We start from the raw sequence: 19,355 nt of genomic DNA on the forward strand, positions 1-19,355 counted from the left end.
AATTTCTTTCTCTCTCTCTCTCTCTCTCTCTCTCTCTCTCTCTCTCTCTCTCTCTCTCTCTCTCTCTCTCTCTCTCCCCCCCCCCCAGACTCTTAGTCTCTAATTGATGTTGATGATTTTGGTGTTTTTTTTGTCCCATAGACCCGCGAGGTCTCCTGTGGACGTTATTATCTTCTTCTGCTCTCTCTCTCTCTCTCTCTCTCTCTCTCTCTCTCTCTCTCTCTCCTACAGGAGATTGAGTCAGAGGAGCATTTCATCTTTAGGTGTCCTGTATACTACGAGATCCGAGATAGCATTTATTGCCTCTTAGAGACAGCTTCGGGCTATTTTTCCGCTTCCTCGCCTTTCCAAACGGCAATCAAACATCGAGAGCACTTACTTATATCACAAAGACAGGGACGAGGTGCACATGCAAACTCCTCTCAAGGCATGATCACACACACAGTTTTTCCAGACAGATCACACAAGTTATCACCACGCGGACCTACGACACGAGCGAGACCCGGATCCAATGACTCGACAGAGGATGGACACATATATTACACTTGGAGAGATCCCTTCCATGTTTCGGGTAGGGGTATGATTGACTAGGGCCACCGTATGAGGAGAGGAACTGTGAGCAGGCCATGAGAAACTGTTGGAGCTGTAAAAGCAAACTGTTGGAGCTCTCGGTCTCGCCTGCATTGGACCTCATATGCTACCAAGTCGGCACAACATCTGGGTCGTACTTCGAAGACTTCATGTTTCAACAGAAGCCGAAAACAGTCCAATGTCATTGCATCCTCCTTTGTCTTCTTGTCCTGCTAGGGCTGCTCAGAAAAGAGCATATTCTGCTCAAGGAAATGATCCTGCTCCTTGAACGCTTGCCTAAGAGCTGCTCTACAGGACGGGTCTATGAGGGAAGGTTGGAAGACCCATCACCTACTGCAATAACGACTACCAGATGAAAAGAAAATTTCCCCCCTAGCCTTGCCCCGCAAGGTGTAATTGCATACGGGTGAAGACGCGAGCCAACCCGATGCGCGATGAAGGTTGGAAGAGAGAGGCTAATGGAGTATGGTGCTACCACTAGTCCGGGGTAGGGACAAAATACAAAATTAGATAGTATCCTAGACAGCCTCCCTCATGTTCTAACTGAGTCTCCATAACTAAGCTTTGCTGCCAGGACTCCCTCCAACCTAACTCAGGCCAGAAGGAACCATACTGCTCTGATACCAATGTAACAGGCGGAGGCTGCCAGCCCTATATAACCCTGCCTGGCCAACCTGTGTAGGCTATAAATATGTCCCCCCAGGGTCAGTCCTTTGCAGCCCTCCTTGCTGCTGCTTCTGGACACCTGGGTGCCCACTCTCCAGCCCTAAACCAGGGCCTCCAAACAGGCCCACAACCTGCTCCACATCTGCGCTTATCCATCCTGCACATCCTGCCATCATTGTGCCTCTGCCAGGCCCTTCTACAGCAGTGTACAGAGCCGTACACCCTGCAGATGTCAGCACCATGTGATCGCCTCCTATTCTGGGCCCCTTGTGCTGGCTACTGCTTCACCTTTTGCTGCTGCAGATCCATCCTAGCTCCGGGTACCTTCCATGTTCTTTGATGTGAGGTGCTGCCCATGTGGCAGCCCCCTCTCTTCTTTTTCTCTTGGGCACATCGTGCCCTAGGTCTCCCTCCCCCACGCTCTCCTCATTTGGGGGCTTACAGATGGGGAGGTGACCATTCCAACAGAGACCACTCCCCTAACTATGACATGTGGGAGATGGAGCTATGCTGCAGCAATAGGGCACCCAAACCCCGCACATATGCTGGCTGGAGGCTGGGAGCTGAGTCCTGAACTGAGGAAGGCTGCGTGCGTGAAAAGGGTGGATGAAGGCCCCTTATATAGGGCTGGGAACCAGCCAACCTTGGGCCTGCACAACCGACTGGCTGGTCGGTTTTCGCCGACCAGGCTGCTGGCCCTTACCTATAAAACCGGGCCATTTCAGGCAGGCTAGACAGCCAGTTGTCACTGCCACCTGGGCTTTGACCCTAGTGCAAGTGACAATGTCCCACATGTAAGCGCTCATATTAGGACAATAAGGCATGACAGGATCAAAGTTAGGGTATTAGTTGATCTACTATATAGGCAGCAAACATGGCTGCAATATGGTAGATGCATGCCTTATCAAAGGCATTAAGAATTGTTCGAGGAATAGGGTCAATGCCCCGCCTATGAGGCCCCAAATGAGGAGAGCTCAGGGGGTTGACAGCACAGCATACTTATGGGCAGATGAACTTGTAGGGGAAAGGGGTGAGGCTGCCATGTGGGCAGCAACATGGCTGCCTCATCGGCGGCAGACCATAGTTCTCGTTAGGGTTTATTTGGGGCAGCACAAAGGACCACCAAAGAATGCCCGCATGGGCTGGCTGAGGGGCTGGAAAGAGCCCAGCCAGAAGCCCAAGCAAGGCATCAGTGTGCAGCATGATGCATCCAAAATCACAAATCATTTGCTGAATGTGATTCTTCACAATGGGTTGATCAGAACAAGTTCCGTCGCTACCACTTCTCAATTCGAAAGACCCTTCAAAAGGAAAGGAAGGCTGCAATGCTTTTGAAGGGAGGCTGCAATGAGCACAGCAGCAACAGTAGCAAATACAGAGGCAGTACGGCAGCAGGAGAGCAGGTATCTGGTCAGTGGCAGTAGCAGAGGCAGTATGGTGGCAGGTACTGGTGGTCAGGTAGTACAGCACAGGCATGGAGGCTGCAGCAGGGCTGGAGCAGGAACCAACACCAAGGCATCTGCAAGGAAGGCATTTTGTAGGCAGTAGGAGACAACGGCAGGTCGGCAGACCTGGCTGCTGGGTCAGCTGTCTCTGGACCCCCAGACTGGGTCGGCATTCTGTACCAATGGACCAGCCAACCACTCCTGCTATAAATAGGGTCCAGATATCCTTGGAGCTATTCTAAGTGAGGAGCAGAAGGATAACCAGGGATCTACTTCACCATTACTTGCAGGGAAGAAGTTCAGCACACCTAGGTGCAGAGCTACTCACAGTAGGAGAGCATCGTTAAGGTGCAGCAAAGGGAGCTTTCCTGCAGTACACCTTCAGAGCAGAATTTTTCCAGGAGTGCTCAGCCTTGAGAAGCTACTGAAGCCTATCACAAACACACATGGAAGTCTCCTACAGAGGGTGCAGCAAAACAGTGCCTTGTTTTGGTACCATACCTCAGCGATTTTTTCCAGAGGCCGTGCTACATATGTGGGCAAGTTTTTGTACTTGACCCTCCCTGTTTTGGTTATACATAGGAGTATGCTTGCAGATATGGATCACTCTCTTACAATTAAGTAAAGCAGATGTCTTTTAGCTGTGTTCCGCATTAATCCCGGGGTGCCTATATATAGGCTGAGGGTGGGCAGTCTGCCACAATGTCTAACTTGCCGACTCACTTGGGGCTGAATATGCTGCCTCGGTATGGTCTTTTGTAGGCACACAAGGCCAGCCCAATAGGGGTGTCGGTTCAGGGACAAATATGCTCCAGATCTGGTTGGCCATCTGGATAGACCAGGTCATCCAATCTACAGACCAGTCTGTCTGTCAGAAGGGCCCAGCCCTTCTTGTTGGGATAAGTGTGATCAAGGGCTTGCTCTATGGTGCATGTGTGCATCTAGGGGAGTCACATGTGTGTTTGTGTGTGTTGTAAAGGCACATCAAGTGCTATGATGTGTCTAGTGTGTGACCTAAGTGATGATGTAAGCCAAAGGCCCCCACATGAGAGGTTCCTTTGATTTAGGCCAGTCCCACTGATGTAGGGACTGATTCCCACTGATGTAGGGAAGGTGCTACCTTCTCCCCCTTTCTATAAGAGAAAGTCACCTCTCTCACAATCCATAATAGAGAACTACATTTTGGTTTCATCTTGTGCTCCCACTCCTCTTCCAAGATGCATCTATTCTATCCCACGGAATTCTACACTTGGTATCAGAGCTTTAGGTTCTAGATCTAGCCTAGCCTAGCATTAGATGCTCTCTCTAGCATGAACTACTAGTTTTTTCGAAGCTTCCTCATCATCTCCATTTTCCTCTTTCTTCCCCAAATCTGTGAGAGCTCAGTTCTCCCATTATACGCGACCATTGTTCAAATCCTCTGAGCTGTAGACTCCTCGTGTATGGGCGACCTTCCAGCTGCAAGCAATTAGAGAGATATTACCTGTACGTGCAATGCCGACACAAACTTCACTCGCCGATGTATCGCCTAATGCCGCCTCTGTGGTTACCCATTTGCAAATTCCTTTGAGCTCAAGTTGGACGACACTACAGGCAAGCTGCTGATGAAGTCTGAGCCCGTTTGGTCAAGTTTGGGAGGCGCAACAGACAAAAGACCAGTCGACTTTACCAAGCTTGGCTATGGCGACCTAGCGCAACATTGCGCGCTTCCTTGGTGGAGGACCTTCTCTGGTATAAGGCCTTTCTTCCTACACAAAAATCCCCTTGAATAGAGCTATGAGCTATGAGAATTGCACCCTCCAATCTACTCTGGTCTCTGTTGACAAAATTCTGCATATTTTGGTCAAAGGGTGTTGAGCAATCACCATAAGTTTGGGGCTTTCATTATTTGCTGCAGACTTTCATTGCTTTGATTGTACTTGAGTAGTAGAACTCAGTCATGGAGCTCATAAGTGTCCTTATACTTTACATTTAGAATGATGACTATGTGATTCTCTTTTGATGAGTGCTTGAATTGTAAAGATGACTAAACCCAAGCAAGTAGAGAAGTTTGATGGAACTAGTTTCCATACTTGGCAAACAAAAGCTAAGTTTATGGAGATATGGTATGTTGTGAATGGAAAGGAAAAGAAGTCTACAAAAGAAGAAGCTAATTGGTTGATCAAAGACAAGAAGGCTCTTGCTATCATTGCTTTGGGATTAAGTGGCTCATACATTCACCACATTGATGGCTTTGAAACTTCACATGAAGCTTGGGATCATCTTCACACAGTATTTGGTGCACAAGGGAAATGCTTCAAATATATCTTGCTCCTTTGGCTACAATTGAAAAAGGGAATGTGTTATTCCATGAAGAACAACAAAGAGAATCAAGCATTTCTTGTGAAGAAGGGCTACTTCAACAACAAAGCAAATCTGGCTGAAGGAAGAACTCCATCAGCAAATGAAGAATCAAACTTTGAAAATAAAGACTATGCTTTTTAAGCACTTTGTCTTCTGAATTTTTTGTTTATCATCACTTGGTCGAATTTTGAGATTCTCTGCCTGGAGTAGTACTCCAAAAAGAATATCATATGTTTTGTCTTTTGTAAATCACCTCTGGTCACCATATGATGTAGACCATGTGATATGTGTTTTGTCTATCCCATTTCTGTGAACCTCACACCCTTGGGAACCCTTGCTAGCATGAGATCCTAGCCATAGATTTATCCTTGACCACCATGAGATGGCATGAGAAACTATGAGACTAGATGTATCCTTGACACTGCAAGAGGCAAACCCTTGAGGGAGGGTATGTTGGGATAAGTGTGATCAAGGGCTTGCTCTATGGTGCATGTGTGCATCTAGGGGAGTCACATGTGTGTTTGTGTGTGTTGTAAAGGCACATTAAGTACTATGATGTGTCTAGTGTGTGACCTAAGTGATGATGTAAGCCAAAGGCCCCCACATGGGAGGTTCCTTTGATTTAGGCCAGTCCCACTGATGTGGCTGATTGCCACTTATGTAGGGAAGGTGCTACCTTCTCCCCCTTTCTATAAGAAAGAGTCACCTCTCTCACAATCCATAATAGAGAACTACATTTTGGTTTCATCTTGTGCTCCCACTCCTCTTCCAAGATGCATCTATTCTATCCCACGGAATTCTACACTTCTTCCAGGGCATCCAATCAAACTCGGTATGGATCTGTATGCACAGCCTCGCCCATGGGCATGTCCTAATGTGGATCTACACATCCCTTTCAATGCATGTGATCTTGCTAGAATAGATGCATCTTGTGCTCCCACTCCTCTTCCAAGATGCATCTATTCTATCCCACGAAATTCTACACTTCTTCCAGGGCATCCAATCAAACTCGGTATGGATCTGTATGCACAGCCTCGCCCATGGGCATGTCCTAATGTGGATCTACACATCCCTTTCAATGCATGTGATCTTGCTAGAAAAGTACAGGTAGGTTGCTTGCTTAAGGCCAATACTACTCCGAAGCTGAAGATGATGCAATTTGACCTCACTCGGTCACCCACTGAAACCTACAGAGGCACGCGGATGTGAGGGAGGCCAGCTTTGGTGCTCAGTTGGAACTGAGCTTGTGTAGCTGTTGTAGAATTGTCCACATAGAGCTTGACAATTACCTATTGTATCAGTCCATGTCCACACACTGTAGAGCCTACACTCCTGTGCTTCCAGATTTATCATTCAGCTGCGGGGATAGTGCTAGTATCCTGCCCTAGTACCTGTGAGATGATGTCCCCAATGGCTGCTCCTGTTCGGTGCCAATGAGCTTACATGGACTGTCCAGTTATCATCTTCAATTGGCTGAATGCTCATCATCCTGACGTGGACGGGTTGCCCCCATGTGCTGACTATTGCAAGGACCTGCTGGTTGCTGGATCTGACAAAGAATGAGGGGTTAAGGCTGCCTTATAGGTTTGAACCTTACTCTGGAACTGGCTAACTAGGCAGACTTGGCTGTCAGCCTGGCCTGGCTTCCAGTCTCTCATCATGGTCCGCATATGCACTATCTGGCAACCATTTACTGCTGGCTGGCTGATCTGATCTGGCTGGTGTTGGCCAACCTGGAACAAGCTGACGCCCACTTGCTATGTCTCTTTGCTGCTGCAAATGATGCACCTCATGCATAGCGTTTGGACACAAAAAGATGTATAGGCAATACAACTGGTAAAAACTGAGCCATAGAGTCCAATATCCCTCAAAGTAGCATTTGTATTCTGATCACTCAGATGCATATGTGGGCGCACACACTGCACAAACACACAACTATTTCTTAAAAATTCCGGCCTTCAGGACACATTCTTTGTGACTATGCAACCAGAATGTGATTTAACTTGATAGTCCAATGTAGCCATGCCACATAATCCATAGTGGATGTCTAACAATTACGTAGCATTACATCAAATCAATTTATTTTTTAATAGAATCATGCAAGGAAAGTCATAAGCGATCTAAACTACAGCACAATATGGTCTGACCTGCTTATGAGAAGCTAATACCTCAAAAATGCCATACAAAGAAGTAAAATTTCCTCTCTCACCAACCAACGAAAACCCTTTTAGAGCCAAAAACGGGTGGACATTTTATCTGACCTATCGTTCATAGAAGCAGTCTTTTAAAGCCTGCCTTGATAGACGGCATGAATAAAGGGACTTAGCTTGAACAAGATAATAAGAGCATGCACATGACTAGACATAACTGAAAACATAAATGATGAATCTGTAAAAAGTTCTAATAAAACAAATAGTAGAGATTGAGCATTTTGCATACCTCCAAGCGCCCACTTGTGTGACGTGGCATTTGAATGTAAGAACTTTGGGTGGACCCGTACATGATCCATGCCATCTATATACATCACCAATCAGACAGCATGCAATCAGACTATGATGCCATCCTATGTTTGCTGCAAGCGTACACATAAGCTCTATCACACATAAACATGATGAGTAAAAAAGCTAGCTTAATTAATTCATCAAAAGCAAATGTAAGATGAGTGGATCACACAATACACAAGCATTCTCATTGAATCATATATCAACCTAATGCACATGGTCAATACACTAAGGGTGTCGTTTCAAAACCAGGCTTAGTATTTGATTCAATGCAAAAGCTTAGTCGAAGATAAAATCCTCATGCTATAAGGCTTGTGCTTGTACAAAATCATTGTCCTACTATTCACCCATTTTAGTTCATGATCTGATGATATGGCATCCAAAATAACTTGTAAAAACGCACAGTTGCGCTCACACACGTTTGCACATGCGCACACTTTTTCTTTTGTAAAAGCGAGCGCGCACACACACACACATTCACAAAATAACAGGCTTGGCATGCATAAGATCCATAACATCATGCACATAGCTATTGTTGCACAATAGAAGACAGAGTATGCTAACTATTATCTTTAATACTACAATCACCAAAGGTCCACTACCAGCTTTACCCGCTCAAGAGGGCTCTATCTGCTTGCGCTGAGAGAGCTATCGCAGGCTAGGGAACATCTCCTACATACACACTCGGTATGGAGAGGCTTAGAAGGCTGTACATGTACAGGCTAATGTGGGAGGGTTGCTTGTTGTTGAGGGTGGAGGCTGAAGTATTGCACTGGCCAAAGCTCTAGAAAGAGGAGTACGTCACCGTTAATAAACCACATCCTGCCAAAGAAGTGGTCGACCTGCTATAAGGCCAACTAGGTCTCTCCAAAAGCCCACTATTGATGTGGATGACTCTTGAGTTGCCTCGCCTACTAGCGGTGGTGGCCAACTACTAACATGGCAATTGGCATGCTATTCTACACAAATCTTCCCTTTACATCTGTGGACAGCCTCTAGAAATGTCTCTCCTTGATCTGCCCTCCATGGAGGCTTTCCTCTGCCAGGGATCTCTCTTTGTCTGCTGCCCACATGGCAGCCCACGTGCTGCCCATGTGGCACCCCCATGACCGTCTCTATTGCCCTATGGTCCACCCCCCCCCCATGCACTCCTCATTTGGGGGCTCACAGGTGGGGAGGTGACCAACCCTAATCCAACATAAAGGCTTGAGAGAGAAACAATAATTAGTCCGTTTACCTTCATAGGAATTCAATCGACTTCAAGCCAACGTGTATTGTACTATCAGATATTCAAGGTAGAAAAACTCCAAGCAAATGCATTACAAAGTAGTTATGAGAACATACACAACCCCCAAAAAAATTTTAAAATCAAAATTATGAGACCATTTGCACTACTGAAGAAGAAGCACTTTCAAAATATCAATTATATGCACCTTAGACATGTTGGATGGAATGGGTCAACTCCCCATTTATGACAGCCCCATGGGGAGTGACATCCGTCAACCATCCTATAGGGTCCACATGGGACTGATATGGTGCTGCCCATATATGGGGCTGCACATAGGCAGATATTCAAGGTAGAAAAACTCCAAGCAAATGCATTACAAAGCAGTTATGAGAACACACACAACCCCCAAAAAAAAAATCAAAATCAAAATTATGAGACCATTAGCACTACTGAAGAAGAAGCACTTTCAAAATATCAATTATATGCACCTTAGACATGTTGGATAGAATGGGTCAACTCCCCATTTATGACAGCCCCATGGGGAGTGACATCTACATAGGGCAAGGAAGAGACACGAGCACCACATGCCAGAGAGAGAGATATATGAAGAGGCTGCCATGTGGGCAGCACACTGGATGCCCACGAGTGGGCAGTAGAGGCTTACCCTTCTTAGGGTCAAGCCATCCTATAGGGTCCACATGGGACTGATATGGTGCTGCCCATATATGGGGCTGCACATAGGCCATGTAGCAGGGCAGGAGGGCTGGCAATATGTAGCAGGCAAAGCACACAGGGCTGGAGTATGTGCAGCAGTTGGCTCCAATGTTGGGACGTTTTATAGGGTCAGCCTGGCTCATGTCGGTTAGAACAAGACCCTGTCGAGGCAGTTATATACAGATGGGTCAATCAGATCTGGTAGGTCCCACCAAGCTCCAGTCATCCACTGAATAAAGGGGGTTCCTTCCTATAAAGGGGACCATGAGGCCATAAATGCCTGTGGTTTTTCCTTAATAAACGATTGAGAGTAACACAATAATTAGTCTGTATTATCTTCATAGGAGTTGCAATCGACTTCAGTCAATGTTTTTTGTGTTGGAAAACTGAAAGGAAAGCATGGAGTGAACACAAACTGAGAATTCTTGCTTATGGAATGAAGAAAGGTGAGGTCCTTAAGTAGGCACCTCTTACATGATCATTGACATCACTGATGACCTCTGAGCTCCACAATCATCTCCTCAATCTGCTCCTAGATTCTCTCAATCATCCTATGTGGCTTCTACCACCACCTAACAGTGCTTATGGGCACCTAACTGTGCCTCTAGCACACACACATAGAAACCAAGGTGTGCCTGGGGCATACACCTTGAGATATCCCATCATACCCCCCCTCAAGGGAATGCCTCAAGCTATGTCAAGGATACATCTAGTCTCATAGTTTCTCATGCCATCTCATGGTGGTCAAGGATAAATCTATGGCTAGGTTCTCATGCTAGCAAGGGGTTCCCAAGGGAGTGAAGTAAACAAAAGGGATACAAAAGACCTTCCAATGGTTATCTCCCCTGCATGTACATGCACACAATGTCTGCATGAGGTACCATGGAGCAAAAACACATACACATGGCCTACATCATATGGTGACCAGAGGGGTTTACAAAACACACTATAGTTTATTTCATTCATTTTGGAGGACTATCCAGGCTGAGTACCTTGACTCAACAAAAAGAGAGATCTGGAGCATACATGGAGATGATTCAAAAAGCATAATCTTCATAGGATGCCTCATCTTGTGGAGAAGGGAGTGAAGTAAATAAAAGGGATACAAAAGACCTTCCAATGGTTATCTCCCCTGCATGTACATGCACACAATGTCTGCATGAGGTACCATGGAGCAAAAACACATGCACATGGCCTACATCATATGGTGACCAGAGGTGTTTACAAAACACACAATAGTTTATTTCATTCATTTTGAAGGACTATCCAAGCTAAGTACCTTGACTCAACAAAAAGAGAGATCTGGAGCATACATGGAGATGATTCAAAAAGCATAATCTTCATAGGATGCCTCATCTTGTGGAGGCACATCAACTGAAAGTAGATTGGCAGTTTCTGACTTTGAAGTTGCTTCCTTTTTTGCTCTACAAAACTTTTCATGATGATTATTTTTGCCACAGTGTTTGCATGGATTGATCTTGAAGCAGTCTCTTGAGAGGTGATTAGTCTTCCCACAATGATTGCAAGGTGAAAACTTGCCCTTCTGGATTTTTATGACATAGGCTGTGTCATTCCCTTTCCGAAGTTCCATGTGCCTTTCTTCTTCTTGAAGAGCAGAGATAAGACCTTCAAGATAAGGATTAGGAAGATTTTTCAAAGTGGTAACAACATGATCATAATCTTCATGCATACTTTTGAGCAACACTGCCATTGCATCATATGTAGTGATAGGAGAGCTGATAGAAGCAAGTTGAGTCATGAGACTCCGCATGTAATTGACATGGGTAGCCAAAGGAGTCTCACTAACCATCTTCAATTCAAAGAAAGCAATCTTAAGTAACAATTTTGAGATGTGAGAGCTAGCACCAAAAATAATGTCAAGCTTCTGCCAAGCTTCTGAAGGAGACTCCAAATCAGAGATATGATGAATATAGTCATCTCCTAAGGCAAGAGCAATGATGCCATGGGCTTTCTCCTCTCTAGCAGGATCTCTTGCCGGGCGTGTCGGAGCTGAGGATTCTCCACCATTGGAGGCTGTTGAAGAAGAAGTTGAAGCCGATTTAACAAGCCCCCAGAGGTTTTCCCTCATCAATGTAAACTTAACCTTCTGCCATGTGTGAAAGCCCTTACCATTGAACTCATCCATATTCAAGATGGTAGCCATGAGAGGGTCTAACACAAGAATAGGGCAGTGTCTTCTCTCTTACAAGGCTAGAAAAACAACTGAAAAGCTTCAAAGTATAAGCATTTAATGTAGCAAAGACTTGTGACCAAATTTCATACTACAAATCAATGATGCTTTCACTTGCATGCTTCACAGAGGTGGCTAAATGAAAGCTTTCCAAGCAAATCCAGGTGTAGCAACTTAAAGCAAAGCTGTAGCCACAATTGTACTGATGCTATTTAACACTTTAAAACATTAGAAATGCTAAAGTAGCATCTAATGTAGCATCACACTCACAACCTTGTCAAAACTGTCCAAAACAGAGGCCTGACCTTGGAAGGCTTGTATCTCACTCTCCAAAGCAAAGAAAAAGGGGCTTTCTGAAGCAAAGGAAAGCTCATATATAGGCGAATTTCTGGTGCAGAGGTTAGACAGAATTTCGCGCTATGTTGCTGGCTGGAGCGTCGTCAAAATCGACTAGTTTTTGCTTGTTTTCTCCTTGAATATGCAGCCATTGCTGCTCAGATTTCAACACAAGATAGCCCAAGGTATGGAGAAGCTTCCCCTGAAAAAAATTAGAAAAGGGTGGAGCAGACACAAAGAAAACGCAGAACAGAGATTCGACGATTTTCGTGGAATGGCGACCAGCAGTGACATTGATTCTTCAATTCCTTGCAGGTGAAGGTTCGCCCATTCGAGAGGTATCTCCAGTAGGAAGGGCTCGGAGAATGGCGGAGAGGGTCTAACACAAGAATAGGGCAGTGTCTTCTCTCTTACAAGGCTAGAAAAACAACTGAAAAGCTTCAAGGTATAAGCATTTAATGTAGCAAAGACTTGTGACCAAATTTCATACTACAAATCAATGATGCTTTCACTTGCATGCTTCACAGAGGTGGCTAAATGAAAGCTTTCCAAGCAAATCCAGGTGTAGCAACTTAAAGCAAAGCTGTAGCCACAATTGTACTGATGCTATTTAACACTTTAAAACATTAGAAATGCTAAAGTAGCATCTAATGTAGCATCACACTCACAACCTTGTCAAAACTGTCCAAAACAGAGGCCTGAACTTGGAAGGCTTGTATCTCACTCTCCAAAGCAAAGAAAAAGGGGCTTTCTGAAGCAAAAGAAAGCTCATATATAGGCGAATTTCTGGTGCAGAGGTTAGACAGAATTTCGCGCTATGTTGCTGGCTGGAGCGTCGTCAAAATCGACTGGTTTTTGCTTGTTTTCTCCTTGAATATGCAGCCATTGCTGCTCAGATTTCAACACAAGATAGCCCAAGGTATGGAGAAGCTTCCCCTGAAAGGAATTAGAGAAGGGTGGAGCAGACACAAAGAAAACGCAGAACAGAGATTCGACGATTTTCGTGGAATGGCGACCAGCAGCGACGTTGATTCTTCAATTCCTTGCAGGTGAAGGTTCGCCCATTCGAGGGGTATCTCCAGCAGGAAGGGCTCGGAGAATGGCGGAGAACTGAGGGAGAACAAGCTTTAGCAAGATTTGGGAAGAAAGGGAAGAAATGGTGAAGATGAAGAAGAAGAAGAAGAAGAAGAAGGAGAAGAAGAAGATGATGTGGCACAAATGGGCTCAAGGAGGATCAAAGGGCTCTGATACCATGTTGGAAAACTGAAAGGAAAGCATGGAGTAAACACAAACTGAGAATTCTTGCTTATGGAATGAAGAAAGGTGAGGTCCTTAAGTAGGCACCTCTTACATGATCACTGACATCACTGATGACCTCTGAGCTCCACAATCATCTCCTCAATCTGCTCCTAGATTCTCTCAATCATCCTATGTGGCTTCTACCACCACCTAACAGTGCTTATGGGCACCTAACTGTGCCTCTAGCACACACACATAGAAACCAAGGTGTGCCTGGGGCATACACCTTGAGATATCCCATCATATTGTATTATCACATGTGAACACAGAAAAACTCCAAAAAACAAAACTATGAGACCATATGCACTACTAATGCACTACTAAATAGACATGTTGGATAGAATGGGTCAACTCCCCACTTGGAGGAAGAGAAATTACCATCACATGGGCAGTAGAGAGATATATGAAAAGGCTGCCACGTGGGCAGCACATTGGCTGCCAAGTGGGCAGCAGAGGCTCATCCTTCTTAGGGTTAACCACCCTACAAGGCAGATCAGTTCACATGGGACTGACATGGTGCTGCCCACATATGGGGCTGCACATGGGCCATGTAGCAGGGCAGGGGGCAGGTGGGCTGGCAATATTAGCCAATGTGGCACATGGGGCTGGAGTATGTGCAGCAACCAGGCTGGTCGACCTGGTTCATGTCGGTGAGAACAGGACCTGATAGGCCCCATCAAGCTCCAGTCATCCAGTAAATAAGGGGGTTCTTCTCTATAAAAGGGGACCCCAGGCCTCATTTGAGGCAATCCTAGAGCTCCCTCCCAAAGCCACAGAATTAAAACAAGGTATGCAGCAGGAGGACGGGGATGCAGTAATGCAATCAACTTTTGGCCTCAGCCTTGACGTCAGTGGCTTGTCTATTTTGGACCTGGTTAGTCATACGCTTTGGCTATGCCAACAGATCTGTAAGTGGTAGTGTTCAGTTTACTTGTGTGCATGGTGAGTAGGATCTAAGTTTGGTGTGATCCATGGGCAACCATAATCTTCCGCTGCAGTTAGGGCTGGGCTAAAAAGCAAGTCCCTTTCATTTATCTAACATGGTAACAGAGCTGTGTTTTGTACATGTCTAGACTGGGTTTGCTCATGTCTAGAAATAAAAACCCAAGAGATCGACACCGGTAATCTTTGCGTGAGTTCAGACAGTTGCTGGAGAGGAAGCCGACTTCAATACGGCCAAAGGATCCAAGTTTGCAGGGTGTTTTATATTGATTGTATCCTTTCAGTTTCTTCGGACCTGATAGCTTCAAGCTTTGCCAAATACCCAATTTCAGGGAGGAGGCAGCCATTACCCATTGTGGAAGGTGGAGATCAGGAGCCACAGGTGAAAAGGCAGAATACCGGGATTCAAAGGCGTTGCCAATTATAATCAGGACGGCAATGATCGCCCACATTCAGTTGGCAGCTACAGCATTGGAAGCATGGATTATCTGAAGGAAGTATATGAGACGAATAATTTGGTGATACCACTATCGCACCAAAAACAACAATTCACCATGTGAATGAAGGACCCATGAAGAATGGCAAGATAGAACAGCAATAATCTGTAAAAACGCCAATTTGTGGTGAAACAAGCAAGATCGCACTAACTAACATAATAACATTTATCCTGAGTTTTCAGCATGGCATTTGTAATGGCTAACACGATAGAATTGTCCTAAGTTGTCAGCATGGAATTGGTAGATGGTCAAAAAAACCAGCAGAATTCAAAAACTATAACCTCCCAATGGTTGTGAGCCTAGAATCGTGAGACATTGAAATGCTCAATGTACATAGGATTTTATCGCCAAGATAGCCTACGGATCCATAAGCAGGGTACCTGCTGGACAGGAAAAGCAGGGTTTTGAGGCCAATAAAAAGCCAACATCTGGGCAGCAATGGGGTGCAATCAGGCACCAAAGTCCCAAGTGCAGCCAACAGCCACAGACAAGCTGTTAGTCCGGCAGGCCCACCCAACTTCCACATTCAACTGGCTAATGAGGGACAGAGGGTGGATGAAGAGCCTGTAAAGAGGACCTTGCAGCCCCTCCGAAAGCATAAGCCAAGCAACAGCAAGCCTCCACACAGCAGCAGCCAGCCGTCAGCAGTAGCCACACAAGCTTCAGCACAGCCTTCATGGGAGCAGCAGCAAGTTTGCAACCAGAAGCAGCAGGTGTGGCTTCAAGAGATACACCCTCATTGAGGACCTCCAGCAGCGGGCCATAGCAAGCCCATAAGATTAGCTTGCAATGGGACCAGCAGATCAGGTTGCAATGGGAGTCGGGACTACTTCGGTCATACCTGAGCAATGACAAAAAGATTTGACTTCGGTGGAGGGGGGAGACGGGCAAAAAAGAAAGGCGAGAGAGGCGGCAGGTAAGGCGGGGGGAGGGGTGGAGGGGGGGAGCGCTGTCATATCCCATGATATTGCAAACCATTATGTGCCATTTCTGGCGTTGTTTGATGCTTTCTTTTTCATGCATTGTAAGTCTTGCAATGGTAGTCCTTATGCATGTTAGACAAAAAAACAAACATCACCGTCTACCAAAGTAATACAGCCACAATAAAAACCTTCTTAACACGGTGGAACCCATCTCAAATTCCTTCAGTCAACATATGACACATTATTTAAGTAAATACGTGCTGAAGAAGAATAAAAGAATTTAACAGAAGAAAGCAGAGGAAGGTACTTGGAAGCGATTTGGCTGGAGCGGCATGTATTTCATAATCCCCGGCCTTCCAAAATCTGCGAGATATCTGTTTCCCTTGCATGATGGCTGCAGGGCTTGGTGGCAGAGGACTTGCACTGGTCTGAGATTGATCTGTTGCCATCCTATCCCCTTTCGTTCCTTCCCTGTGGTTTCCAATGGCTTGGATTTGCCTAGTTCCAAGATCAAATTTTCGAGAGTCTTTCCTTGCCAAGCCGTTTTCCACCTTGGCTCTAGCTGAAGGAGACTGGTTATTGGTGATACTTACAGCGTCAGGGCAAAACTGCTTCTTGAACGATCCGTTTTTAAGGGAGCCTTCACAGCATTCCTCACCATCACTGCTCAAGTCTATCACCTCTTCCTTCATTTTGGCTCTGCACGACAGCTTTACATATGTTAAGTAACAACACTGTGTGTCTGATCTAAGCAAACGAAATTTAAAGTTACTAAACGGAATGGAAATTCTTGCCAAAACTATCTATTAATAACGATGATCGATAGTTACGTTGCAATGGCAAGCCACCCCAAGATCAAGAAGAAGGAAGCAGCAGTTTAGAGTCGCAGGTGGAAACGCTAGCATTCGATAGAAGGGCTTCACGAGCTGCGGTGAATTTGCCAAGACCTCAAGTGGGGTTTCCTCTATCGAGGGATAAGGAGAGGCAAGTGAAGGGAAACCATGTACAAGCGATGAGGAAAGACTGTACGTGGGATATGGGAAAGGGATGGATGAAGAAAGTTCGATGGAGAAGGAGCGAGAAGAGGAACGGAGAAAGGAGGATAATGGAGAGGGGGAGTGAGAAAGGCGAGTGGGAGAGGTGAAAATGGCGAGGGATAAAACCCTGGAGAAGATGAAGGAGGGGGGAGTGGCATTGGGGGGGGAGACGAGCAGAAGAAAGAGGACAAACGGCACTTAACAAATTGTATAATTGTATAGCTGCAGAGGAAGACGTGAAGATGGCGATTTTATTAGTTATATTTTAAGGAGGGAAACTGTGCCTTTCTGGGGGCTCCATCTCTTTGCTCTGTGCAGATTGCCGGTCCCCCTCCGCCCCTTTTACTAGACCCCATGTGACCCCCCCCCCCCTCTGACCCTTTTAACCTTTCGAATTTTGGGGCTCCAACGGCACAAATTAATCCTCGGTTAATGCCACCCTAAGCCCTTAACCCTCTTCTCAATGCCCATTTGCTCTCTACTTTAGTATATCCTTCATTACCCTTCCCATCCCAACCTCCACCCCCTCCTTTTTGCATCCTAGCATCGCAACCCCCATCATCCCCACCTTGCCACCATCACCTCCCCACGCAAACGTCTTGTCCCCGTCTTGCTTCTGTCCACACGACGACCGATACTTGCCCCCCCGCATCCCAAATCGTGTCTCGAAGATTGTTGTCTTTATTTGATGCACTCAATTAATCCTTGGTTACTTCCCGTCCCTAGCCACCCTTAACCTGGTTTTCCATGTCAATTCCACAAACATATCGTCGCATTGATCAACCTCCATGGTTTGCATCCTCACAAGGCAACCCCGTCATCTGTACCTTGCCACCATCAGCCTCAAGAAGCAAACCTCAGTGTCCCCATCTTGCTTTCATCCGCAAGCCCAACCCCAATGGTGTGTTAGAGATTGTTACCTTTTTTGCTATGTGACATGACTTAGGCAAAGGCATGCATATGTCTTTGCATTCTAAGTAGGGCAAAAAATCTCATACATTTACAGAATCCTCACCCTATCCTTGCTTTCATATTTGCCGATGAATGAAAAGCTTCTTTATTTGATGCACGCAATTAAGCATTTTTTATAGGCGATTGGCATATGAGCGCACTCTTTATTGTAGGAAGTAAAGTTTATTGATGCAAAAGGCAACCCGCACATCCTCCCACCTCCTTTTAGTGCATATTCCCTTTTTTAGGGTTCCAACTAGAGAAATTAAGGCTTACTGGATGAGTTTTTGCTTAAAGAGCAAGGCATCACCCTCTGTATTTATAAAAAAAAGAAAACCCCCACATATTCATTTGTATATTTTTAGTATGTGTTGGAGCTATCTCTGCGAGCAAAGGAGCATTCTAATTGGGATATGTTTTTTGGCATGTAACACTAACTACTAGAGTAGACAAACCCTTGTTGCATGGGGAAATGCCAGTATGTCCATAGAAAAAGCCCCGTTGGTATAAGCGTCGAGTTCCAACTATAGTTACAACATCGATATGGGCATCAGGCCTCGATGTTGTGTTTTTTTTCCCCAACTATTATGGAGTAGAATGGGGCTTGTTTCGGCTCCATTCTATTCCGCTATCTATCATAAATTACAAAATTTCCCTTCAAATGAGGGTAATACAAAAATGAATACTCTGTATGTCCCCCCAATGAATAAAAAATCAAAATTCAAATTAATCAATTCCTATCCCTTCGAAGACGAGTGTGATTAACATAAGCTTAAATGGCGTTTGTCGATTAACATAAGCCCCCAATTTTATGATTAAAGCCAAGAGCTAGTACATTCTCAAAAAAAAATTGTGCGCCCATGCCTACCCTTAAAAAATCTACTTCGGCCCTCGACCTCTCCCTCTTCTTCCTTGCTCCTATATTTGTCTCCTCATCACGACCTCTCCCTCCTCTTTCCTCTTCTTCAGCGTCTTCCCTCTCAGTCACCCTCCCTCTCATTCACATTCCTCTCTCTCCACTACATTCATATCTACATTCCTCTCTCCCCCTCCCCCTCTGAGTTGCCTAGCCCCCCTCCCTCTACGTGCCTCTCCCTCCCTCCCTCTTTGAGCCCCTCTTACTCGTCAAAGTTGAAGAGCTAGGCCTTGGCCTTGAGAAGTAGCTTGCCCACCAACTATCTGGACTTCTCTTATGCACCGAGTATCAAAAATGGTAGAATGGGAGAGATAGTTAGGGGTTGGAGAGATGGAGGCAAACTCAGGTTGAGGGAGGTAGTGAGGATAGGGAGGGAGAGAGACTCTAACCAAAGAGAGAAAGGAGGAGGAGCTAAGCGCGGGAGGGAGGGAGAGTTGAATGCAGTGAGAGAGGTGGGGCCTAAGCAAAGGGAGAAAGGGGGAGCGAGAGGGGAGGGCTATGTAGAGGGAAGATGGGGAGAGGAGGGGGTTGTTGAGCCATGCTGAGGGCAATGGAGAGAGGGAGGGAGCACAGACGGGCTAAGTGAGAGAAGGGGTGGGTTGAGTGAGATGGGGAGGGGGAGAGGTTAATCAAGATGGGAGGGAAAACTAATTAATTGGGTTGTAGTATATGGCAACAGAGCTACAAAATGGCCGAAACTCTCACATTATGCATACAAAAGTTCCTTTCAAAAGAGGGTAGTACAAAAGTGAATACATGCCAATAGAGCTACAAA

At 45.7% G+C, this 19,355-nt stretch overlaps 1 protein-coding gene across 7 annotated transcripts in view; it reads right to left on the bottom strand.

Annotated features, from left to right (window-relative positions):
- Positions 1-16,924, bottom strand: part of LOC147897124 (protein MICRORCHIDIA 6-like) — an 84,595-nt gene extending 67,671 nt beyond the window's left edge. For 6 of the 7 annotated variants that reach the window (XM_087381069.1, XM_087381065.1, XM_087381066.1 and 3 more), the window contains exons 1-3: positions 16,507-16,924; positions 15,984-16,386; positions 7,485-7,559 (exon numbers count right to left, since the gene is read on the bottom strand). In XM_087381069.1, the coding sequence (XP_087237195.1) occupies positions 7,485-7,559; positions 15,984-16,386; positions 16,507-16,581 (553 nt within the window). In that variant the 5' untranslated portion in view covers positions 16,582-16,924. The remainder of the gene's footprint in view (positions 1-7,484; positions 7,560-15,983; positions 16,387-16,506) is intronic. The other variant, XM_087381071.1, reaches the window with a different exon arrangement.
- Positions 16,925-19,355: the final 2,431 nt, after the last annotated feature.

Source organism: Dipteris shenzhenensis, chromosome 11 (assembly GCF_047967505.1).
Source record: "Dipteris shenzhenensis isolate YYH24624 ecotype China chromosome 11, Dip_SZ_1.0, whole genome shotgun sequence".
In the NCBI taxonomy this organism is placed as follows: Eukaryota; Viridiplantae; Streptophyta; class Polypodiopsida; order Gleicheniales; family Dipteridaceae; genus Dipteris; species Dipteris shenzhenensis.